Source organism: Juglans microcarpa x Juglans regia, chromosome 7S (genome assembly GCF_004785595.1).
Source record: "Juglans microcarpa x Juglans regia isolate MS1-56 chromosome 7S, Jm3101_v1.0, whole genome shotgun sequence".
Classification (NCBI taxonomy): Eukaryota; Viridiplantae; Streptophyta; class Magnoliopsida; order Fagales; family Juglandaceae; genus Juglans; species Juglans microcarpa x Juglans regia.
The window spans coordinates 16,771,430-16,789,350 of record NC_054607.1 but is presented as its reverse complement, the minus strand read 5'-3'; the positions used below and the strand labels follow the sequence as shown (position 1 = coordinate 16,789,350).

Here is a 17,921-nt window from a genome sequence, read left to right as displayed (position 1 = left end):
CTAGATTTAATTCGTCCATCCAAAACTTCATTTGCAATTAAGACTGAATTTAGGATTTGTCTATCTTTGACAAAGGCGTTTTGCTGCTTCGAAATTACCTTTTCCATCACCGTACTCAATCGACTCGCTAACACTCTAGAGAGGATCTTGTAAACCCCATATACAAGGCTAATGGAGCGATAGTCTCTAACATCGACAAACCCCATCTTTTTGGGAATGAGTGCTAGGAAAGTAGCATTAAGGCTTTTTTCAAAGCTGGCATTAGTATGAAAATCTTGAAATATCAGAATAAAGTCTCCCTTGATCACTTCACAACAAGTTTGGAAGAAACCCATGGTAAAACCGTTAGGGCCTGGAGCCTTGTCACTAGCCATGCCACAGATTACTTTACCCCCTTCTTCCTCCTCAAAAGGCCTCTCTAGCCACCTTGTGCACTATTGATCTAATGCTGGGAAAGTCAAACCATCCACTTTCGGCCGCCAAGTGTGTTGTTTAGATAGGAGGTGTTGGTAATATTGCTCAATGTGATTCTTGATGACTAATTGATCCGAGGACATTGCACCATCAGCATATTGATAGCGTTATTTTTCCGATGAGAATTAGCCACCCTATGGAAGAACTTCGTGCCCTTATCTCCCACTTGGAGCCATAGTGCCCTTGATTTTTGTCGCCAAGAGATCTCTCCTCTTGCAGATGTTACTCTTTCAAGTTCTGTGGCTACCTGGCTCTTGCGGGTTCTCTTAGATTCAGAGAGAGTTATTGCCTTCTCCTCTCTCTCCAGCCCCTATAGCTCCTCCAAAAGGGAGCGCTTCTATTGCATCACATTGCCAAAAACTTGTTCATTCCATTGCTCCAGATCCTGATTCAGCGCTTTTAGGTTTATGAGAAATAATAAAATTACTAATCTGTATCTCAAAATCTTTTATTATACAATATTAGGCTTCTTAATATGGAACCGAAAGTGAAATAAATTCAAGAAAATTATTTAAGTTTGATGATCTATAGGAAAATAATTGGGAAGTTTTATCCTCTAGACTTCATCGAGCAAGAAAATATTTATTTAAGATCTCAATTGTAGTATTATATGCTTAATGTGACACCAAATTAATATCTAGATTTTACATTAAACTTAATAAACTAGCTTACATACTAGAATGAAAGATAGGCTTCTAAAAAGATCACTTGATAGTGTTTATGAAGAAAAAAAAAATTCTACATATTTCATTGCAAAAGTAATAATGGATGAATATATATCCATAAAACATTGTTGTCAGAAATCTGAAACAAATGTTAAGTTGTATTTTTAGAATTTTACCTCTGCATATATATAGCAAATTATTGAGATCTAATTTTTATATATAGTTACGTTTTTATGTTTTTACATGAAATTAAGATTAAGATGTGTCTCTTTTTGTTTTACATAGGCGTGTCATGCGTTAAGAAAAATTGCCCCCACCCCCCCCTCCCCTTCGTTCAGAAAGTTTCTGGTTCCGCCATTGCTTCTACAGCTAACATGAATTGTAGCCTGTTCAGCTGTCACGATGTTAGTAGCTCAACTTGGTTATTGTACATTTGAGCTAAAATCTATAGGGAATTTTTGGGTGGAAACCATTTTTGAGGAATGTTTGCAGGAAATAATTCATTTAAAAAACTTTGCATGGAAATATAATTTTTCTAGTTTTTTGACAGATTATATGCTCTTGATTCAAGAGTCATGTTCAAGCCTTCAAGAAATAAAGTTGTCAAAACAATACCTGAGGAAGCATGCCTTGTTAAGTCTACAAGAAATAAAATCGGCAAATAGAACACCAAGAAATGCTCGGTGTGCCCTTGTTATTCTTTTTATTTATTTTTTAAGGTTATGTCCTGATTGGGTAAGAAACAACCAAGGTGGATATGGAAACTCCTCTAATAAATAGAACAAAAAGAAATGCTTGGTTTACATGCAATTCTATCCTGCTTTCAAGTTCTCGCCCTAACATGCTAGTTTACTCTTAAAATGACCCCTCTACTCCCTCCCTTTCCTGCTTTTCAAATCCATTTAACTGTCATATATGTCTAAGGTTCCTAGACTCTTGTTTTTCTACCAATTTCTTCCCATTTATTTATACTTAGGGTCTTAATGTACCATTGGCAGTAGTGTTGGTAAAAGCATGCTTACGCGCAGAGCGCCAAGGCTGCAATGCTTTTTGTCTAAGCATATTTACAAAACCGCACTTTTTAGAGCTCTTTGTGTGAGCTTAAAGCTTAGAAAAGTGTGCTTTGTAATTTTTATAAAATTATAAATATTAGTCCAAGACCAAAAAATGATCTAACCAAATATTCTTAAGTATTTAGTAAATATCGCCACATGTTCACATTTGTAATGTATATGCTTTGAACCCAATCGTGTTTTTCTTTCTTTTATTTTTTATTTATTTATTTTTTTATATATATATTCGTAAGAATTTTATTAATAGAAATCTAGGCAATGCCCAAGTACACAGGACACATACAAGGGAAAAACCTGATTAAGCAATTTTGGGCTATGGCTTTCTAGATGAATTGATAAGCGATTGCTTATATTAGCATTGAAGTCAATTTCTACAATTTTTGGGCTTTGTCGGTCATGGCCTTTTTTGTATATTTTGATTCAACCATGTACTTTAATTTGATAATTGCTATCAACTGGCATAAATATGTATATTAAGTTGTTAATCTAGGTAATTAGTTGTTTACTTGATTCATGTTGCATAATAATCTAATAAAGTGAGCTAATAGGCTAAATATATTGCCATCTTGATTTTTACACATTTTTTTTTTATTGTGTTTTATGAAATTTTTGTTATTGGCCATCATTTTTAAAGATGTGTGCTTTACTTCAATCAGGGGTGCGCTTACACCTAGTTTCTAGACAGCAGTTGCGCTTAAGTGTGCCAAGCGCTTTCACCCATGCTGGATGTCAATCTTCATTCATTTGGTTCATATTCTCCTTCGCAGGCTTATATATATATATATATATATATATATATATATAACAAATGTTTATGCATCCTCTTTATATGAATTGAATTTGTATTTTTTTCCCAACTTTATGTTTCCCTTCATCTTTTTTTTTTTTTTTTACCCTATTCTTGTTTCTGTTTATGATTATATTTGTCCTTGTTCATCTGTCTGATGCTTAGACCTTATGAATGAAATGGGATGTAAAACCTCAACTACTTCTCCTTGATGTGACAGGAAAATTATATCAATTATAGGCCAAGTTCGGTTGGTAAGGATGACAATGGAATCAAACGAATGAACATGATTGCCCGTGCTGCCGAGTCTATTGGTGATGGGGATATAATCAATGTACAGATTCGACGATATCGACAATGGCAGCTGTCTCAAAGTGGTTCCCTTGCATCATCTATAATTCCGTGCGTGCCCATAATTCGGCTCTTGCAATTACAAGATTTTGATGCTTGGTCACCATTTTGCAATTTTTAATTGGTGTCAATTATTTATTTTTTCATTGTTATTCATGATCAGTGCCGCGTTGTTGCATGGACAGAGGGAAACACTGGAATTGGTAAGCAACATCTATTTGAAGCGAGTAATATGATTGGTTCGGTATTATATATAGCATTGGTTGGGCTTGGGGGTATGCTCCCCCCAGGTCCAAGGTTCAAATCCCCTTGGGTGCAAACAATTTCTAGGGGTCACACCCCCTGGTGAAAAGCCAGCGATTTAACTAGTTCCGTGTAGGGAAACTTCCGAGGGTGCGGTGCACGGGACTGGGGTTTACTCTGCAGGGGTGGGTCCGAAGGTCCCTGCCTTGGAGAGGTTCCTTGACATAAAAAAAAAAAATATAGCATTGGTGTTAGTCATTGCTGTGTGCAAGGAACAACTTGAGTTTACTAGATTTCGTTGAGTTGCTTTTATGTGCGCTCGATCAGGATGAATGAAGTCCTGGTGCTTGCTGCTGATACTACACATAGGAATCAGCATTTTGCTCTTAATTTTCTCCTCATACATACATTCTTTAGTGAACATACCCTATTTGGTTTTTGAGTCTTTGGTCTTGCTTGATATCTCAAGATGGAATCATGTCTGCAGGGCGAGAGGAATTTCAACAGATTTGGGGGGTGGCTGGGAAAGAATTCAACAGTGGGCAAAAACCGGAGGCTTTTAGAGGATTTGCACGTTCATCTTCTTGCTTCTCGTGAATCTAGTTCGGGGAGGTGAATCTACATTCCATATTTCAACTGCTGCTTATTATAATATTGGTCCAGAAGTGTTTTCTGATACTTTCCTATAAAAGCACCTGCACCATACTTGCATCTTATTCTTGAGGCTTTCCTAGTATTTGTTATTTTATAAGAATGGGGACTGACATAGCAATTAATTGCTGCCCCATCATTGTCTACAGAGCAAGGCTTTATGATGATGTACACAAGCACATGCATAGACATTTGGGTTTTTCAATGATATTGTTTTTTATCGGCAAACAAAGTTTTAATGATAATAAGTAGGCAATAGCCCAAGTACAAGGGACATATACAAGAGCATCACCTATGCTTGATGATTTAGTGATACAAGAAATTCATGTAAGTTCATACCACTAAAATCTATTATAAAGGTTCAATGGAAAAAAGTATTAAAAAAGAAAGTTTTAAGCTCATCCATTGACTGCTCAGAATCTTCGAAGTTTCTATAATCCCTCTCCCTCTATATGCACCACCACAGGCATATCGGAATCATTTTCCAGATTGTTGCAATCTGTAAATTGCCTTGAAGGCCTCTTAAAGAAGCTAGAAGATTGATCACTCTTCTTGGCATCACCCAAGCTAGTCTCATTCTAGCAAAGATTTCATTCCACAAGGTTAGGGGTGAGCACCGACTTAGTCGGAGTCAAATTCCCCTAAATCTGACTTTGTCAGAGTTCAAATCCGAATTCCGACTCTGACTCCAACTCATGTAGACTCCAATCTGACTCTGACTTGTTGGAGTGAAGTTGGATTTGGGCTTTCAGCTTTGGGCTTTTGATTTAGCTTCATATTTAGCCCATTTTAAAAAAGAATATTTTGTGGGCTTTCAAATTTCAATTTTTCCAAAAATTAAAAACTAAAACTAAAACTAAATCATTCACTGCTAATTACTTCTATACTAATATCTAACTTATTTTTATACTAGACTTGTACTATAATGTCTAATTACATGATATCATACTATAGTATTACATATTATTTTTAGTGTCTAATTACATGTTATTATACTTTAGTAAATTAGTATTCTGTGTTATTAACTTATTATACCAGACTTATTAGTTATTTCTATACAAGACTTATACTATAGCGTCTAATTATATGTTATTATATATTAGTTTTACATGTTATTATACTAATGTCTTATTTCTAACTTAATTATATACTAGATTTTCTAGTGTCTAATTACATGTTATTATACTTTAGTAAATTAATACATGTGTTATTAACTTATATTAGATTTATTTAAATACTAAGTGTCTAACTTTTATACTTGATTATGTATGGTAGTAATACTATGATGTTTACATATATTAAACTATAATTAGTCTATTTATATTATAGTATAAGTATATTATTTTATAATATTTAGCTCATACTAATATATTATTAAATTTAACTATATAAATTCTAGTTATATAACTATATACCTATACTAGTATATATGATAAATATAAAGATAAATACATATTTTTATAACCTATATATAATATCGAAGTCGGATTCAGAGTCGGAGTCGGAGCATAAAATTTGAGTCGGATCAGATTGGAGTCGGAGTCGGTCTAGTGAAACCTCCGACTTCGATTGAAAAATTAAAAAAAAAAAAAAAATCCGACTCCAACTCCATTTTGTTGGAGCTGGAGTGGAGTCGGATTTTTACTCAGCCCTACACAAGGTCATGACAATCTCACAATAAGGTAGTAGATGACTAACATACCTGCCCCCCAAACTCTTTTTGCACATACAACACCAATCCATGGCGATAATCTGACGTTTCCTTGAGTTATCTAAGGTGAGGATCTTCCCCAAAGGAAGCTGTCCATATGAAGAATTTTTCCTTTAGAGGATCCTTAGGCCTTGTTTGGTTGTTGGACTGTACTGAGATCAATTCAGTTCAATCTAATTTTAAGCTGAGTCTAACATCCATATACCCAACTCTCAAATCACTAAACTCATCTCAACTCAAAACCTCTTTACATGTGGGACCCACAACTTTTTTCAAATTCTCATAAATATATCTAAACTCATTTTGACATCCAAACATGTTTAAACTCATCTTAAGTGGGCCCCACAAAACTTACTCCATCATCTTAACTCACTACTAATCATAAAAAACTCAACTAATCTCAATTCAGCTCAACATCCAAATACAGCTTAGTCTTTCACTCTTCCACTGGAATGGACTTGCATTATGTGTAGAAAGAGATTGGTAAAATAAGTCATGGTGCACTTACCTTTCTTAGTAGGATGCCAAGAAATCTTGTCTTTAACTTTCCCCCCTCATTTGAATATAATACACTAGATAGTAGAATGCCAAGAAGTCGTCAGCTTCCCAATCTTGAGCATCTCTTGAGAATTTAATTTTCCATTGGAGGACACCATTGGATAGGTCTACAAGGTCCGCAATCGAGGCTTCTTGCATTCTCGCTATACCGAAGATTTCTAAGTAAACTTCCTTGAGCACCCAAACACCACACCATATATCTTGCCAAAATTTAATTATAGGCTCATCACCCACCTCAAAATGGGTATATCTAATATATCTAAAATATATATCCCCTCTCCTTATAAACTTCCAAAGGCCCGCCCCATAGGGCCACTTACCTCATTATGAATTGGAACACATTTGTTTCCTTGCTATACTGCTTAGTTACTGAGGAGATGGATTGAGGAAAACAAACTTCGGAATTTTATACTTGTTTGAGGTTAGAATGGCTGTAAGATTCTTGTTTTAGTTTTGATTAGTAAGAGAATTATATTAATAAGAGGAGAACCAGAGCATACAGGAAAACATAAAGTTGAAATGGTGGTGAAATCCTGTAAACTATCAAATACAGTCGATGAGTTCTGCAAATTATGTGAAGCCAAATGCATTGGAGCACTACTATGCCCATAGAAATGAGAATTTGCAAGTTCAAATCAATTACCTTTCTTTCAAACAAAAGTACAAATCAATTACCCATTTGACCCCAAATTATGTTAAGCCAATGGACTAAAGGTTGTTAGCAATCATACAATGAAGTACCAAATTCCTGTTTTCTCAGTTCACATAAAGAAGTTGCCATTGGTGTATTTTTCAGAGTGAATGCTAACCGTACAAAATATGTAGGCACTTTATAATGCTGTTTGGCTTCAACCCGAGGCATTCTCCATACAATTTGCTACTGCTCAAGAAGTTATTGTTCTATACAAAATTTCAAATGTAAAAATTATTGTAGTGCTTTCTTCAACTTGGAAGCTTAAATATTACTCAAGTTATCTAGTTAATATCTAAAGTGTTCCATCTCCTGTTAGTTAGATTCAAACTTGAAGTAGATTCCATAGGGTTCAGAAATCACTTTCTTGTCTTAGTACAAGGATATCTAATTCATTTGACTTGACGTGTACTTTACTAACTGAAGACTACTCTCTCCAATCTGCCTTTGGTGTTGCTAAATGCCTGGAAAAGTTGTAGGGGACTTCCTTTGGGGTTTAGATTAGGAGAAGAGTTGAAAATTTCACATAGTAAGTTGAGCCAAAGTATGTTCCCCGATCCCCAAGGGTGGATTAGAAGTTTGGAACTTGATTTTATTTAATTGTGCACTCTTGGGGAAGTGGCTTTGGCACTATCAGAATGAGAAAGAGGCCTTGTGGAGAATGATTGTAGATGCTAACTAGGGATGTTTGCGTGGTGGGTGTTGTTCTAATGAGGTTAGGACCATATGTGATGGAATTATGGAATAATATAAGAAAAGGGTGGGAGAAGGTTTCTAATCATACTACATTTGAAGTGCAAAATGGTGCTAGGAGCAAAATCTAGCATGATCGGTGATGTGGTAGCAGGGCTCTCAAAGAAGCTTGCCTGAAGGTCTATTGGGTGGCTTCAGTTAAGACTTAAGAACGATTCAGTGGCTGACCTTTTGGAGACAACTTTTTGTGGGAAGTATGTTGACCATCTTCGACTGCGTTTCCAGGGTGCTAGTACTTTGAAATGATTTTCTTCAGTCGGGTTGGTTTGGTTTGTGTCATTCGTGCAGAGTATTAGGTGTAGTCCACAAATCTCACAGTGGAAAATTCTTACATGTCTCATATAGTGTATTTAAAGGGAAATGAATGATAGAAATTTTGAGGATGAGACAATAGAGGAGCTCAAGTCTTTCTTTTTGAACACTCCACTGGACAACATACATGAACTTTAATGGGCTTACTCTTAATGGTTATCTTGTATCTCTCTCTTTCTATTTCAAGTTAGATGATTTTCTTGTACATATCTCATTGTAAGTGGAATGCACCTTTTAGCGTTTTTATATGAAATGATCATTACTGGTAAAAAAGTATTTAACATAAGAGAAGATTTATTATATTTTTTTCTCCATGCCCCTGACCCTTCTCTGTTTCAATGTGAAGTTTGTATTATTCGTCTTTGTGGTGGTTGTTTATGCTTGTAAATCTCATTTTCTCCCATTGCTAGCTGTCTAATTGTCCCTTTGTGCTAAATGATACAGGGAAAACCTACGAGTAGAATACCTGACTCTTCTTCTTAAACAGTTGACTGAGCCACTGCGAGTGCTCCATAAGGTTGGAAGTACTATTTCTCTACTATATTTAATTTACAAAATGTTGGTGAAGTTAAAATGGAATATTTGTTGAGCGTACATCCATTCAATGTGAAATGATGACCAGGATGAAGCCGTTCAAAAGGTTGTTGAGTTTATGAATATTTACTCAATAACCCAGGAGGATTTTGATACTATTGTGGAGCTATCAAAATTTCGGGTACCCCTACCTGCTTTGCTTGCACCATGATTATCATAACTGCTATAACAGTATTATTTCATGATTATCTTTATGCATCAGGGACATCCAAATCCACTGGATGGTATACAGCCTGCTGTGAAAGCCGCTCTCACCAAGGCTTACAAAGAAGGAAGCAAGTCGAGAATGGTACGAGCTGCTGATTTAGTTATGCTTCCTGGAATGAGAAAGGCTCCTAAAAAGCGAATCGCAGCAATGCTAGAGCCATCTGATGATGGGTTTTCTGATGCCAATGTTGACTCATTGGCAGAAAATGAAGAAGAAAACTCTTCGGATACAGAGGATTTAGGTAAGCTTCCTCACTTATATGACATCCCTTTGAATTATAACGTGCCACATGCTTTGACAAAAAGAAAAGAGGGAAGTATGATTGGCAGCTCTTGGGTTTCAGGAAGAAAAAGAAAAGGAAAAGAGAAAAAAACAAATACAGCTAGATTTAAAGACCGATAAAATTGATACTTTCTTTTTCTTTTTGTTTTTGTGTTCCTTTTGGATTTCAAACACTACTTTAAGGTAAGCCGATAGAGTTCGCTCTATATAGATATTCCCAATTAAAATGTGCCACATGCTTTGACAAAAAGAAAAGAGGAAAGTATGATTGGCAGCTCTTGGGTTCCAGGAAGAGAGAGAAAAGGAAAAGAGGAAAAAATAAATACACCTAGATTTAAAGACCGATAAAATTGATACTTTCTTTTTCTTTTCATTTTTATGTTTCTTTTGGATTACAAACACTACTTTGAGGTAAGTCAATAGAGTTCACTCTATACTTATCCGGAAAAAAAAAAAAAAAAAAACTTATTTTCAAGCACTAAAGTGTTGGAAAAATCAAGATTCAACTTAATTCATCTCAACCACCCCCAACTAGAGGCAAAAAGGGGAAAAACTGATTGATGTTGCACAATTTTTTATTCTAAGGGTCTCTGTCTGAGTTATTTATGTAGCGGTCTTCTCATCTTATAAATAACAGTAAGCTCTAGATCTTTGAGTAGCAGTCATTCTTATCTAGTGTGTTTATATTTCATTCTCCCTGCACACCCTCCAAAAGGGAAAAGGAAAGAAAGGAAACGAAGAGTAGTAAGGCATACAAAAGATGACAAACGTAAAATGATGAGGGGGAATAAAGTTGCATCCCTTACCTTCACTTTTCTGCTTGTGTAGTTTGCTATTTGTTTGGCTGGTTGAAAAAATCCCTAGTGGACGAGGGTTAAATAGTGTCACATACAGTAGGGAAGATGGCCCAGCGGTGCTGAGCGTGCCCCCATAACCCAGCCCACCTGGCATAGTTGCTCAGCCCACACTCTACTAGACAGGTGGGCTGATCAGTACTTAAAATACATATATGTTGGAGGGTGATGGAGGGTATTCTACCTGCCCCGGTTTCACCTGCCCGCCCGCCCACCTAGGTATATAACTTAAAAACCCTCAAACTTCTCACTCCACATCATATTTTACTTCCAGCTGCCCCCCCCCCCCCCCCCCCCCCCTCTCTTTCTCTCTTCTGTTATTTTCTTCCTCCTTTGCCTCTTTCTCCTTTTCTCTTCATCTTCTTCACCTCCTCCTACACAGACCCACGGCACCCATGGCCAGGATTTGGCCGTGGGTAAGAGGGTTTTGCATTCTGTTCTTTTTATTATTATTTGTTACGTATTTGGAGTTTGATCTACGATTTAGGGTTTGAATATGAAGATGTAGGTTGTGGATCTGAAAATTTAGGGGTTGGATCTTAGAGTCAGGGTTTGGCTGGGCAAAGATAGGGGGTTTGCTATGGAGTCAGGGGTGGGGTAGAAAATGACCACCCTGCCCAGGCGGGGCTCGGGGGCCGGTGCTACCTACCCATTTAGGGTGGGTAGCACCCCTAAAGATGGGAGGAGAAGATGCTTTGCTAAGGCTGGGGAAAACCTTGTCCCAAATGAGATGCCTTTTAAGACCCTATAGGCCAATGCTGTTGAAAGTGCTAGGCGCAAATAAGCGTGAACGCTGTCTAGACCCTAGGCACAAAGCACATTGAAGTAAAGTGCATAATTTTAAAGATGATGTTTAATAACATAAAATGGAATAAAAAAGGTTTAAAAAGATGATAATATATTTAGCCTATTAACTAAATTTTGAGTATCATGCAACTTGAAAATCATGTAATCAACTAATTGCATAAATTTAAGGGTTAAATACAAAAATTAGTACATGTGGTTTGCCTCAATCAAATTGCCCGTATCTTTAAATTGAAATTTTTACTCATAGTTTTAGGATTGATCATATCGGTCCCTCTGATAGAAATCAGTTAGTAAATTGCTAACTTGTCTGGCATGTCATGGCAGTTAAATTAAAAAATTTATTACTTACCAAAAAAAAAAAAAAAAAAAAATTATTCGAAGATAGAGAACGTTCTTTGGGAGATCTTAGGGTTTTTTTCTCAAGTACTTTGAGTTCTTGGGCTAAAGCTTTTGTAATGGCGGATAATTTTCTGATCTGTTTTAGCTTTATGGTGTTAGTTTTCTTTTTGTTTCTGGAAGTTGTAGGTATTTCCTTTCTATACATCCTTTGTACCTGTGTACTTGGGCTTATGCCTATTTCTTTAAATAAAATTATTACTTATCAAAAAAAGTTAAATTAAAAAATTTAGCAATACCTCCCCACCCCCACAAAAAAAAAAAAAAAAAAGTGTTAAAAAACCTTACCATGTACTTAGTTTTTGATTGAAGGTGTGACCATAGAATCAATCTGGCCCCCAAGGCACAACTTTCTATATTTTTGTTTTGTTAACAAGTTTCCTGTGCCTCGGCATTCTTTGTTTTTATTATTTTTTATAAAAATAATAATAATAATTTATTTATTTATTCAAATTTGAAGATTTGTTTTGTTTTCTTAACAATTCTCCCATACTTGCACCTATTTTTTTTTTCATAAAAAAAATTTGATATTCTCATGGTGATTTTCCTTCCCTCTCACAGTAGTTTGCGGTCACCACAGGGTGGTCGGGGCCAGGAAGGGACGCTTTTCTCTCTCGCGCATTTTTGTTAATTTTAGCCTACGTTTTAAAATATTTCTTGACATTTTTTGTTCTTTTTCAATATTCTTTCATGTGGTATGCCACGTCAGCAGGATTACCGGTTTACTAACTGATTTTAATGAAGGGGCCAATTTGAAAAACCAAGGGAGCAATTTGATTTTGAGGCAAACCAGAAGGACTATTTTTCTATTTAACCAAAAGGTTATACACCCCCTCTACTATGGCCCGTCTTGTGAGCCATAGCATAGGGGGTGTATGACCAAATTTACCTTTCCTAAATCTCTTATGGTTTACTAACTTTACATATCTATTATATTTGATAGCCATAATTAAATTATAGTACATGGTTCAGTCAAAATGACCAAAAAAGCTCAAGAAGGATGGTTCAATCAAAGCATATGCATCACATATGGCAGCATGTGGCTCCATGGTTCGTAAATCATCTTCAATATGAACTAAATACGTAAGAATATTTGTTTGTATCATTTTTGGGTCTTGAACTAATGTTTATAGGTTTTTTTTTTTCTCAAAATGCAAAAGCGCACTTTAAGTGTGCTTTAAGTCCTCTAGTGTAACTATGCTTTGCTTTTGGTGCTTTGTGCTTTGCGTTTTAACCATCATTGCTAGATGGTCTACTGAAACTTCCGTTTTGGTATAAGATCCGAAGTATGAGCCCAGACATGTGAGGTACCTTTTTAGCCAGTGTTGTTAAAGGTGCACATAAGCACAAAAGCCCCAAGGTTGAAGCGCATTTACAAAAGTGAGCTCTAAGCGTGCTTTTTGGGGCTTTTTGTGTGAACTTAAAGCACAAAAAGCGCACTTTTGTTATTTTTTAAAATTTTAAAATATCATTTTTAGACCCAGAAAATGATGTAAAAAATATTCCTGAAGTATTTAGTTGATATTGAAGGTTATTTAGGTACCATGGTGCCACACGTTGTCATACGTGATGTATATGCTTTGAACTCGATATAATAGTCCAAGTTGGCTTTCTAGATGGACTGGTATTTAATTGCTTATGTTAGCATGGAAGTCAATGCCTACAATTCTTGAGCTTTTTGGTCATGGAATTTTTGGTATATTTTGACTTAATTTAGCCATTTACTTTAATTTGATTATGGCTATCAAATAAGGTTTTTTTTTGAGTGGCTATCTAGTATTATATTGATATTAAGTAAAGCACAAGAGAATTATATAAAATGTTATGTTTAAGCAAAAGCTTGGCCACCATGTGGGTGCATTCCATTTTTTTTAAGTTTGATATTTTACGATGATAAATTGTTTTTCTTTATATGAAAAATTTACTTATTATTATTATTTCTAGAAAATTAATTAAATTATTTGAGAACAAATTAAAAGTTGATATGTGACAATTTGTAAGGCTGCCACGTGTTTTTGATTAAATTTGATGGACGACAAAATTAACATGGGGTACTCTTTCTAATTAACTATATGGGTTATTTCTCAAAAAAGAAAAGTTACAATATCATAAACCTTACCAAATAGCACAAGGGTGTTTGACTAAAATTCCATAAATTTTATTTAATTAGTTAATTACATGGTTTTCATATTGCAGAATACTCTAATAAATTGAGTTAACAGGTTAAATATATTATCATCTTGTTTTTAAAACCTTTTGTTATTGCATTTTGTGGATTTTTTGTTACTATACTTTTAACTTTAAAAATCTGCGTTTTACTTCAATCAGGCAAGTGCTTGAGCTCTGCGCCTAGGCTCTAAATAGCACTTGCGCTTAAGTGCGCCTAGCGCAAATGTGAGTTCTTTGCAAACTGGTAGTCCATGCCTCAAGCTAACTTGAGGACCTGTTTGCTTTTGAACTCCTACAATTTCTTCTGTTCTTGGAGTTGCAAGAATCTGAAGAAAACTCATTTGAGGTGCTTATTGTTTTCCCCTTTCTCAAGTTGCATATTATTGCAAACAAGTGATGCCTTCAGGGCTCTTTTGGTCTTGGGTTCGAGAAACAGTTTTTAGCCCTTTTCTGAAAAATTTTCCCAAAGCCAGCGAGCCACCCATATCATCTTATCGATGCTATCAGTTTTCATTTTCTGATTTCTTTTCGAGAAGCCTGAATGGAATGTTTAGCTAATTCTTATCAAATTCTGTAACGTTCCCTAGGAAGTTGTCTAAGGCTGTTTCTTAATGTATAAGCAAACATATCATAAAACTACACAAAATTTTCCTGAATGCCGTCTGTCCTCTGGAATCATGGAACTTATTTTGCTCAGTTTTCGTTGTTTTAGTTCTTTGCTAGAAATATGAAAAAATTGCATTTGATCAAATTCTTGTCAAATTCCTTATTTATGCAGATTGAATTCTTCTAGGTTCCTTATTTATGACAAGAGTTGAAGTTATCCCTTATCTATATTAATTTAGGAAGCTGTTTTCTGGACATTTAAGAAAATGTGCCATATGTTTTTGTCTCATCTATTTATTTATGGAAATAATTCTTCCTGGTTCCTAGTATATTAACTGCTTGCTTGATCACGGAATAATGGTTAACACTTTAATTTTCCTTTTGATTATGTCAGACAGTACTGCCAATGGCGAGAAGTTGCAGTTGGAACTTCAGAGTTTGAATTGCAAAGGTTGGTAATAGTACCCCACTTGCACTTGATGTCTGGAGTATTCACCTAAATACTAATTTCATTTTGAATTATTCTGGATTGGTTTTCTTGAATGGATGAGAATTCTTATTTAGTTATGCTGTCTGTGCGTTATGTCATGTTGTAGGAGTGCAAGTAGAATTGGATCTGAAGGGCACAGGAAACCCAGGTGCTAAGAAAACACCAGTTGGCAGAGGAAAAGGTGGTTCCGGACCTACAGAGAAGAAAGGTGGGCGAGGTGCAGGAGCTGGTGCCAAGAGAAAGAGATGAGAAAATAAAGAAATTTGAGGCTTGGATAAGTTTTTAGCATTGTTCATAATCGTTGTAGGTAGGTTTACCTCATTTTGCCGTAGTAATTTGAAAAGATTTTCCTCCTTTGCACTGTTTTTGTGGGTTCATGTGAGCGTTGGAAGGCGTTACCTGCTATTACTTAATTCTCAAAAAATGCTATTTTTTTCATCGATATAAACACATGGAATAGTCTTTGTGAGTAAAACTGCGATTATGATTAATTACCCGTTCATTGGGCTTGATAAGAAGATCCTGTTCAGGGGAGAATTACCTTCCTCCTGGCTCGGATCATTTGTGGGTGGATTCCTTCCTATTTGTGAATCGGCATGGATACATCTTACAAATAGTTGGCAATTGGCATGACTGAATTTGATTCATAAGAGAACTTTAAAATTAAATTTTAAGATTAATATTAATATTAAGAGAAAAATCTATTAATCATCATTTTTCTCATCATTCTCTGTTCATTCTATGATAGGTTCACAAGTGAAACATAATAAATAATTTTCAATTATCTAATGTCACATCATGGGATGATGAGTATCATTACTCTAATATTAAACACAAACCTATTTCCGGCGCTTCTCATTGGGAATAACCTTCTTTTACAGTTCATTTTCAAAGTACTTATCAAATTCTTCCTCGCCTCGTTTCTATTTCTGTCCATCCTATTATCATTTTTGTTCTCTGAGTAGTGTGGGGGGATGATGTGGAGTTTTCGGGTGGATGTTGAGTTGTTTTTATTTTCCGTTGAGGATAAGAGGTTTTTCAAAATCACTAAGAAGAGCAAGCGATTGACAAAGTTCATTTATTTTAGAATTGAGTGGCAGGTGATGGGAGACCAAAAGGAATTTCTCAAAACCATTTGTGAAAATCGTATCTTTTTAGTCTAATTTTAGTCGAACTCTTGTAGTCGTTTCGTGTCATTGGAGGTGTATGGAGGAGGTGAAAGACGCAGTGTTACGGTCCTACATGAAGGAAATCAAGGTAGAGGGTGGGTATGCTTTGCACATACGCTTGAGGGATTTCTGTCATCTACCATACCATCCAAGTGAATGGAAACAGAGGTTTAGAATCATCCATCGAAGGGTCACTGGATAGGAGAGGGGAGCAACCCTAAGTCAAAATGTTTAATGGGGTTTTAAATAATGATAGAGAAAAAGTTAAATAAAAATATTATAAAGTTAAGATACTGTTATAATATAATTTTTTTAATATAATTTTTGTTTAAGAATTTGAAAAAATTAAATTGTTTTTTGTGTTTTGTTTTGAAGTTTGAGAAAGTCGTAATGATTAGGTAATGATTAGATAAATAAGTTGAATATTTAAAATTGAAAAGTGTTTAGATATTGAGATGAGATGGAAGCATCTCACACTATCCAAACCAAGACTTAGTTTTTTTTTTTTTTTTTTTTTTCCCTTTTTCACTAACCTTGCTCCACATGTAGGCCTAATTTGGATAACAAGAGCCTCCATTTCATCTGAATATCCAAACATTATAAACATAGACATTTTTTAATTTTAAATTTTTAACTTTTTTATATAATTATTACTTAATCATTACAATTTTATTAAACTTCATACAAAACATAAAAAATAATTCAATTTTTTTAAATTTCAAAACAAAAATTATATTAAAAAATTATATTCTAACAATATTTTAATTTTATAATATTTTTATTTAACTTTTTCTCTCTCATTTCTCAAAACCCCATAAAACACTTAACTCAAAAATTTCACTATTATTCACAAATCATTTCACTATTATTTATAGATTATTTTATTTCATCTCATTATCCAAACAAGCCTTAGTTTTGTTTTTTATTTTTCAGTCCCCCACTCCAGACCCCCTCCCCACCCCCCACCCCCCCAAAGACCCCCTCACCCCTATTTCCTTTCCCAACCCGAGCCCCTGAGATAGAGAATTGTTCGATGGCTTCTTTGCCGTCAGTTGCCCCGCCCCACAGTCGTACCGACAGACCTCTACTGCCAGTTATCTCTACCCTCTCTCTCTCTCTCTCTCTCTGTGCGTGCAATGATTTGATAGCAGAGGAAATTGCAATGTTAAGGAAATTTGGTAGCTTTGATGAAATTAATGTTGTAAGAAGCAACCACTTGCCAAATAAAAATTCTCATGAATTGTCAAAGCCTACCATGATAGTCAGGATGTTTAGTTCTTTCAATTTCTTGCTTGTTGCTCTAAAGACACAAAATAACCCAACCAAAGGCTAATAGAGACACTGTCCTAGTGTGCCCCCTTCTCTCTCTCTCTCTCTCTCTCTCTCTCTCTCTCTCTTTGCATAACTTGAAACCTGGATTAGTGAAACCTCTCTCTCTTTGCATAACTTGAAACCTGAAGTGTTTCACTAATCCTTTACAGTAGCTTTGCATGTCATGCTAATGTGGCGTACCACATGAAAGATCCCAATCTGAAGATGAGCTCGTTACATTGTTTATTGGAAGAAGAGATACTAGGAGAATGACATTTTCCCTAGACACAGCTCCCAACTACAATCCCTACCCTAAGCATTCCTCCTCACAAGGCACCATCGACAAATCCATAATTTCCTCCCCACCATCCCCTGCACTCAAATCCTGAACATCCTCAACAGTTATATTGTTGCTGTCACCATTGGAGGTTTCTCACCTCCAGCGTAGGTGTTGCCGTTCCATCAACGAGAACATTGATTGTAGGTGCGCACCCTCTGACCACCCTTTTTGTGCCACTTCATCAAACCCTATTGCTCCCTCAGGAGGCATAGAATAGATATAAGAAGCACCACCTTCTGTTACACCATTTTTATTTTATGAAAGAGACTCGTTTGCTCCTTCCAAAGTACTCAAAACCCTAGAAAGGCCCCTCATCTTCAACTGAAAGTGAACCCTAGAAAAGAATACCAACCCCATTTGCATTTGGTGACTAAGGGCAGTTAGAAGGCAAGTTGCCGATGACCTGAGTGACACCGGTGTGAACAG

At 35.6% G+C, this 17,921-nt stretch overlaps 1 protein-coding gene across 5 annotated transcripts in view; it reads left to right on the top strand.

Annotated features, from left to right (window-relative positions):
- Window positions 1-16,019, top strand: part of LOC121241263 (replication factor C subunit 1-like) — a 37,573-nt gene extending 21,554 nt beyond the window's left edge. For 2 of the 5 annotated variants that reach the window (XM_041138957.1, XM_041138959.1), the window contains exons 16-23: window positions 3,220-3,401; window positions 3,514-3,553; window positions 4,081-4,205; window positions 8,714-8,786; window positions 8,892-8,984; window positions 9,066-9,312; window positions 14,580-14,636; window positions 14,782-15,166. In XM_041138957.1, coding sequence (XP_040994891.1) covers window positions 3,220-3,401; window positions 3,514-3,553; window positions 4,081-4,205; window positions 8,714-8,786; window positions 8,892-8,984; window positions 9,066-9,312; window positions 14,580-14,636; window positions 14,782-14,924 — 960 coding nt within the window. In that variant the 3' untranslated portion in view covers window positions 14,925-15,166. Of the gene's footprint in view, window positions 1-3,219; window positions 3,402-3,513; window positions 3,554-4,080; window positions 4,206-8,713; window positions 8,787-8,891; window positions 8,985-9,065; window positions 9,313-10,181; window positions 10,427-13,738; window positions 13,786-14,579; window positions 14,637-14,781; window positions 15,167-15,877 lie in introns of those variants that run through there. The other 3 variants (XR_005935693.1, XR_005935694.1, XM_041138960.1) reach the window with 3 other exon arrangements.
- The last annotated feature ends 1,902 nt before the right edge of the window (window positions 16,020-17,921 follow it).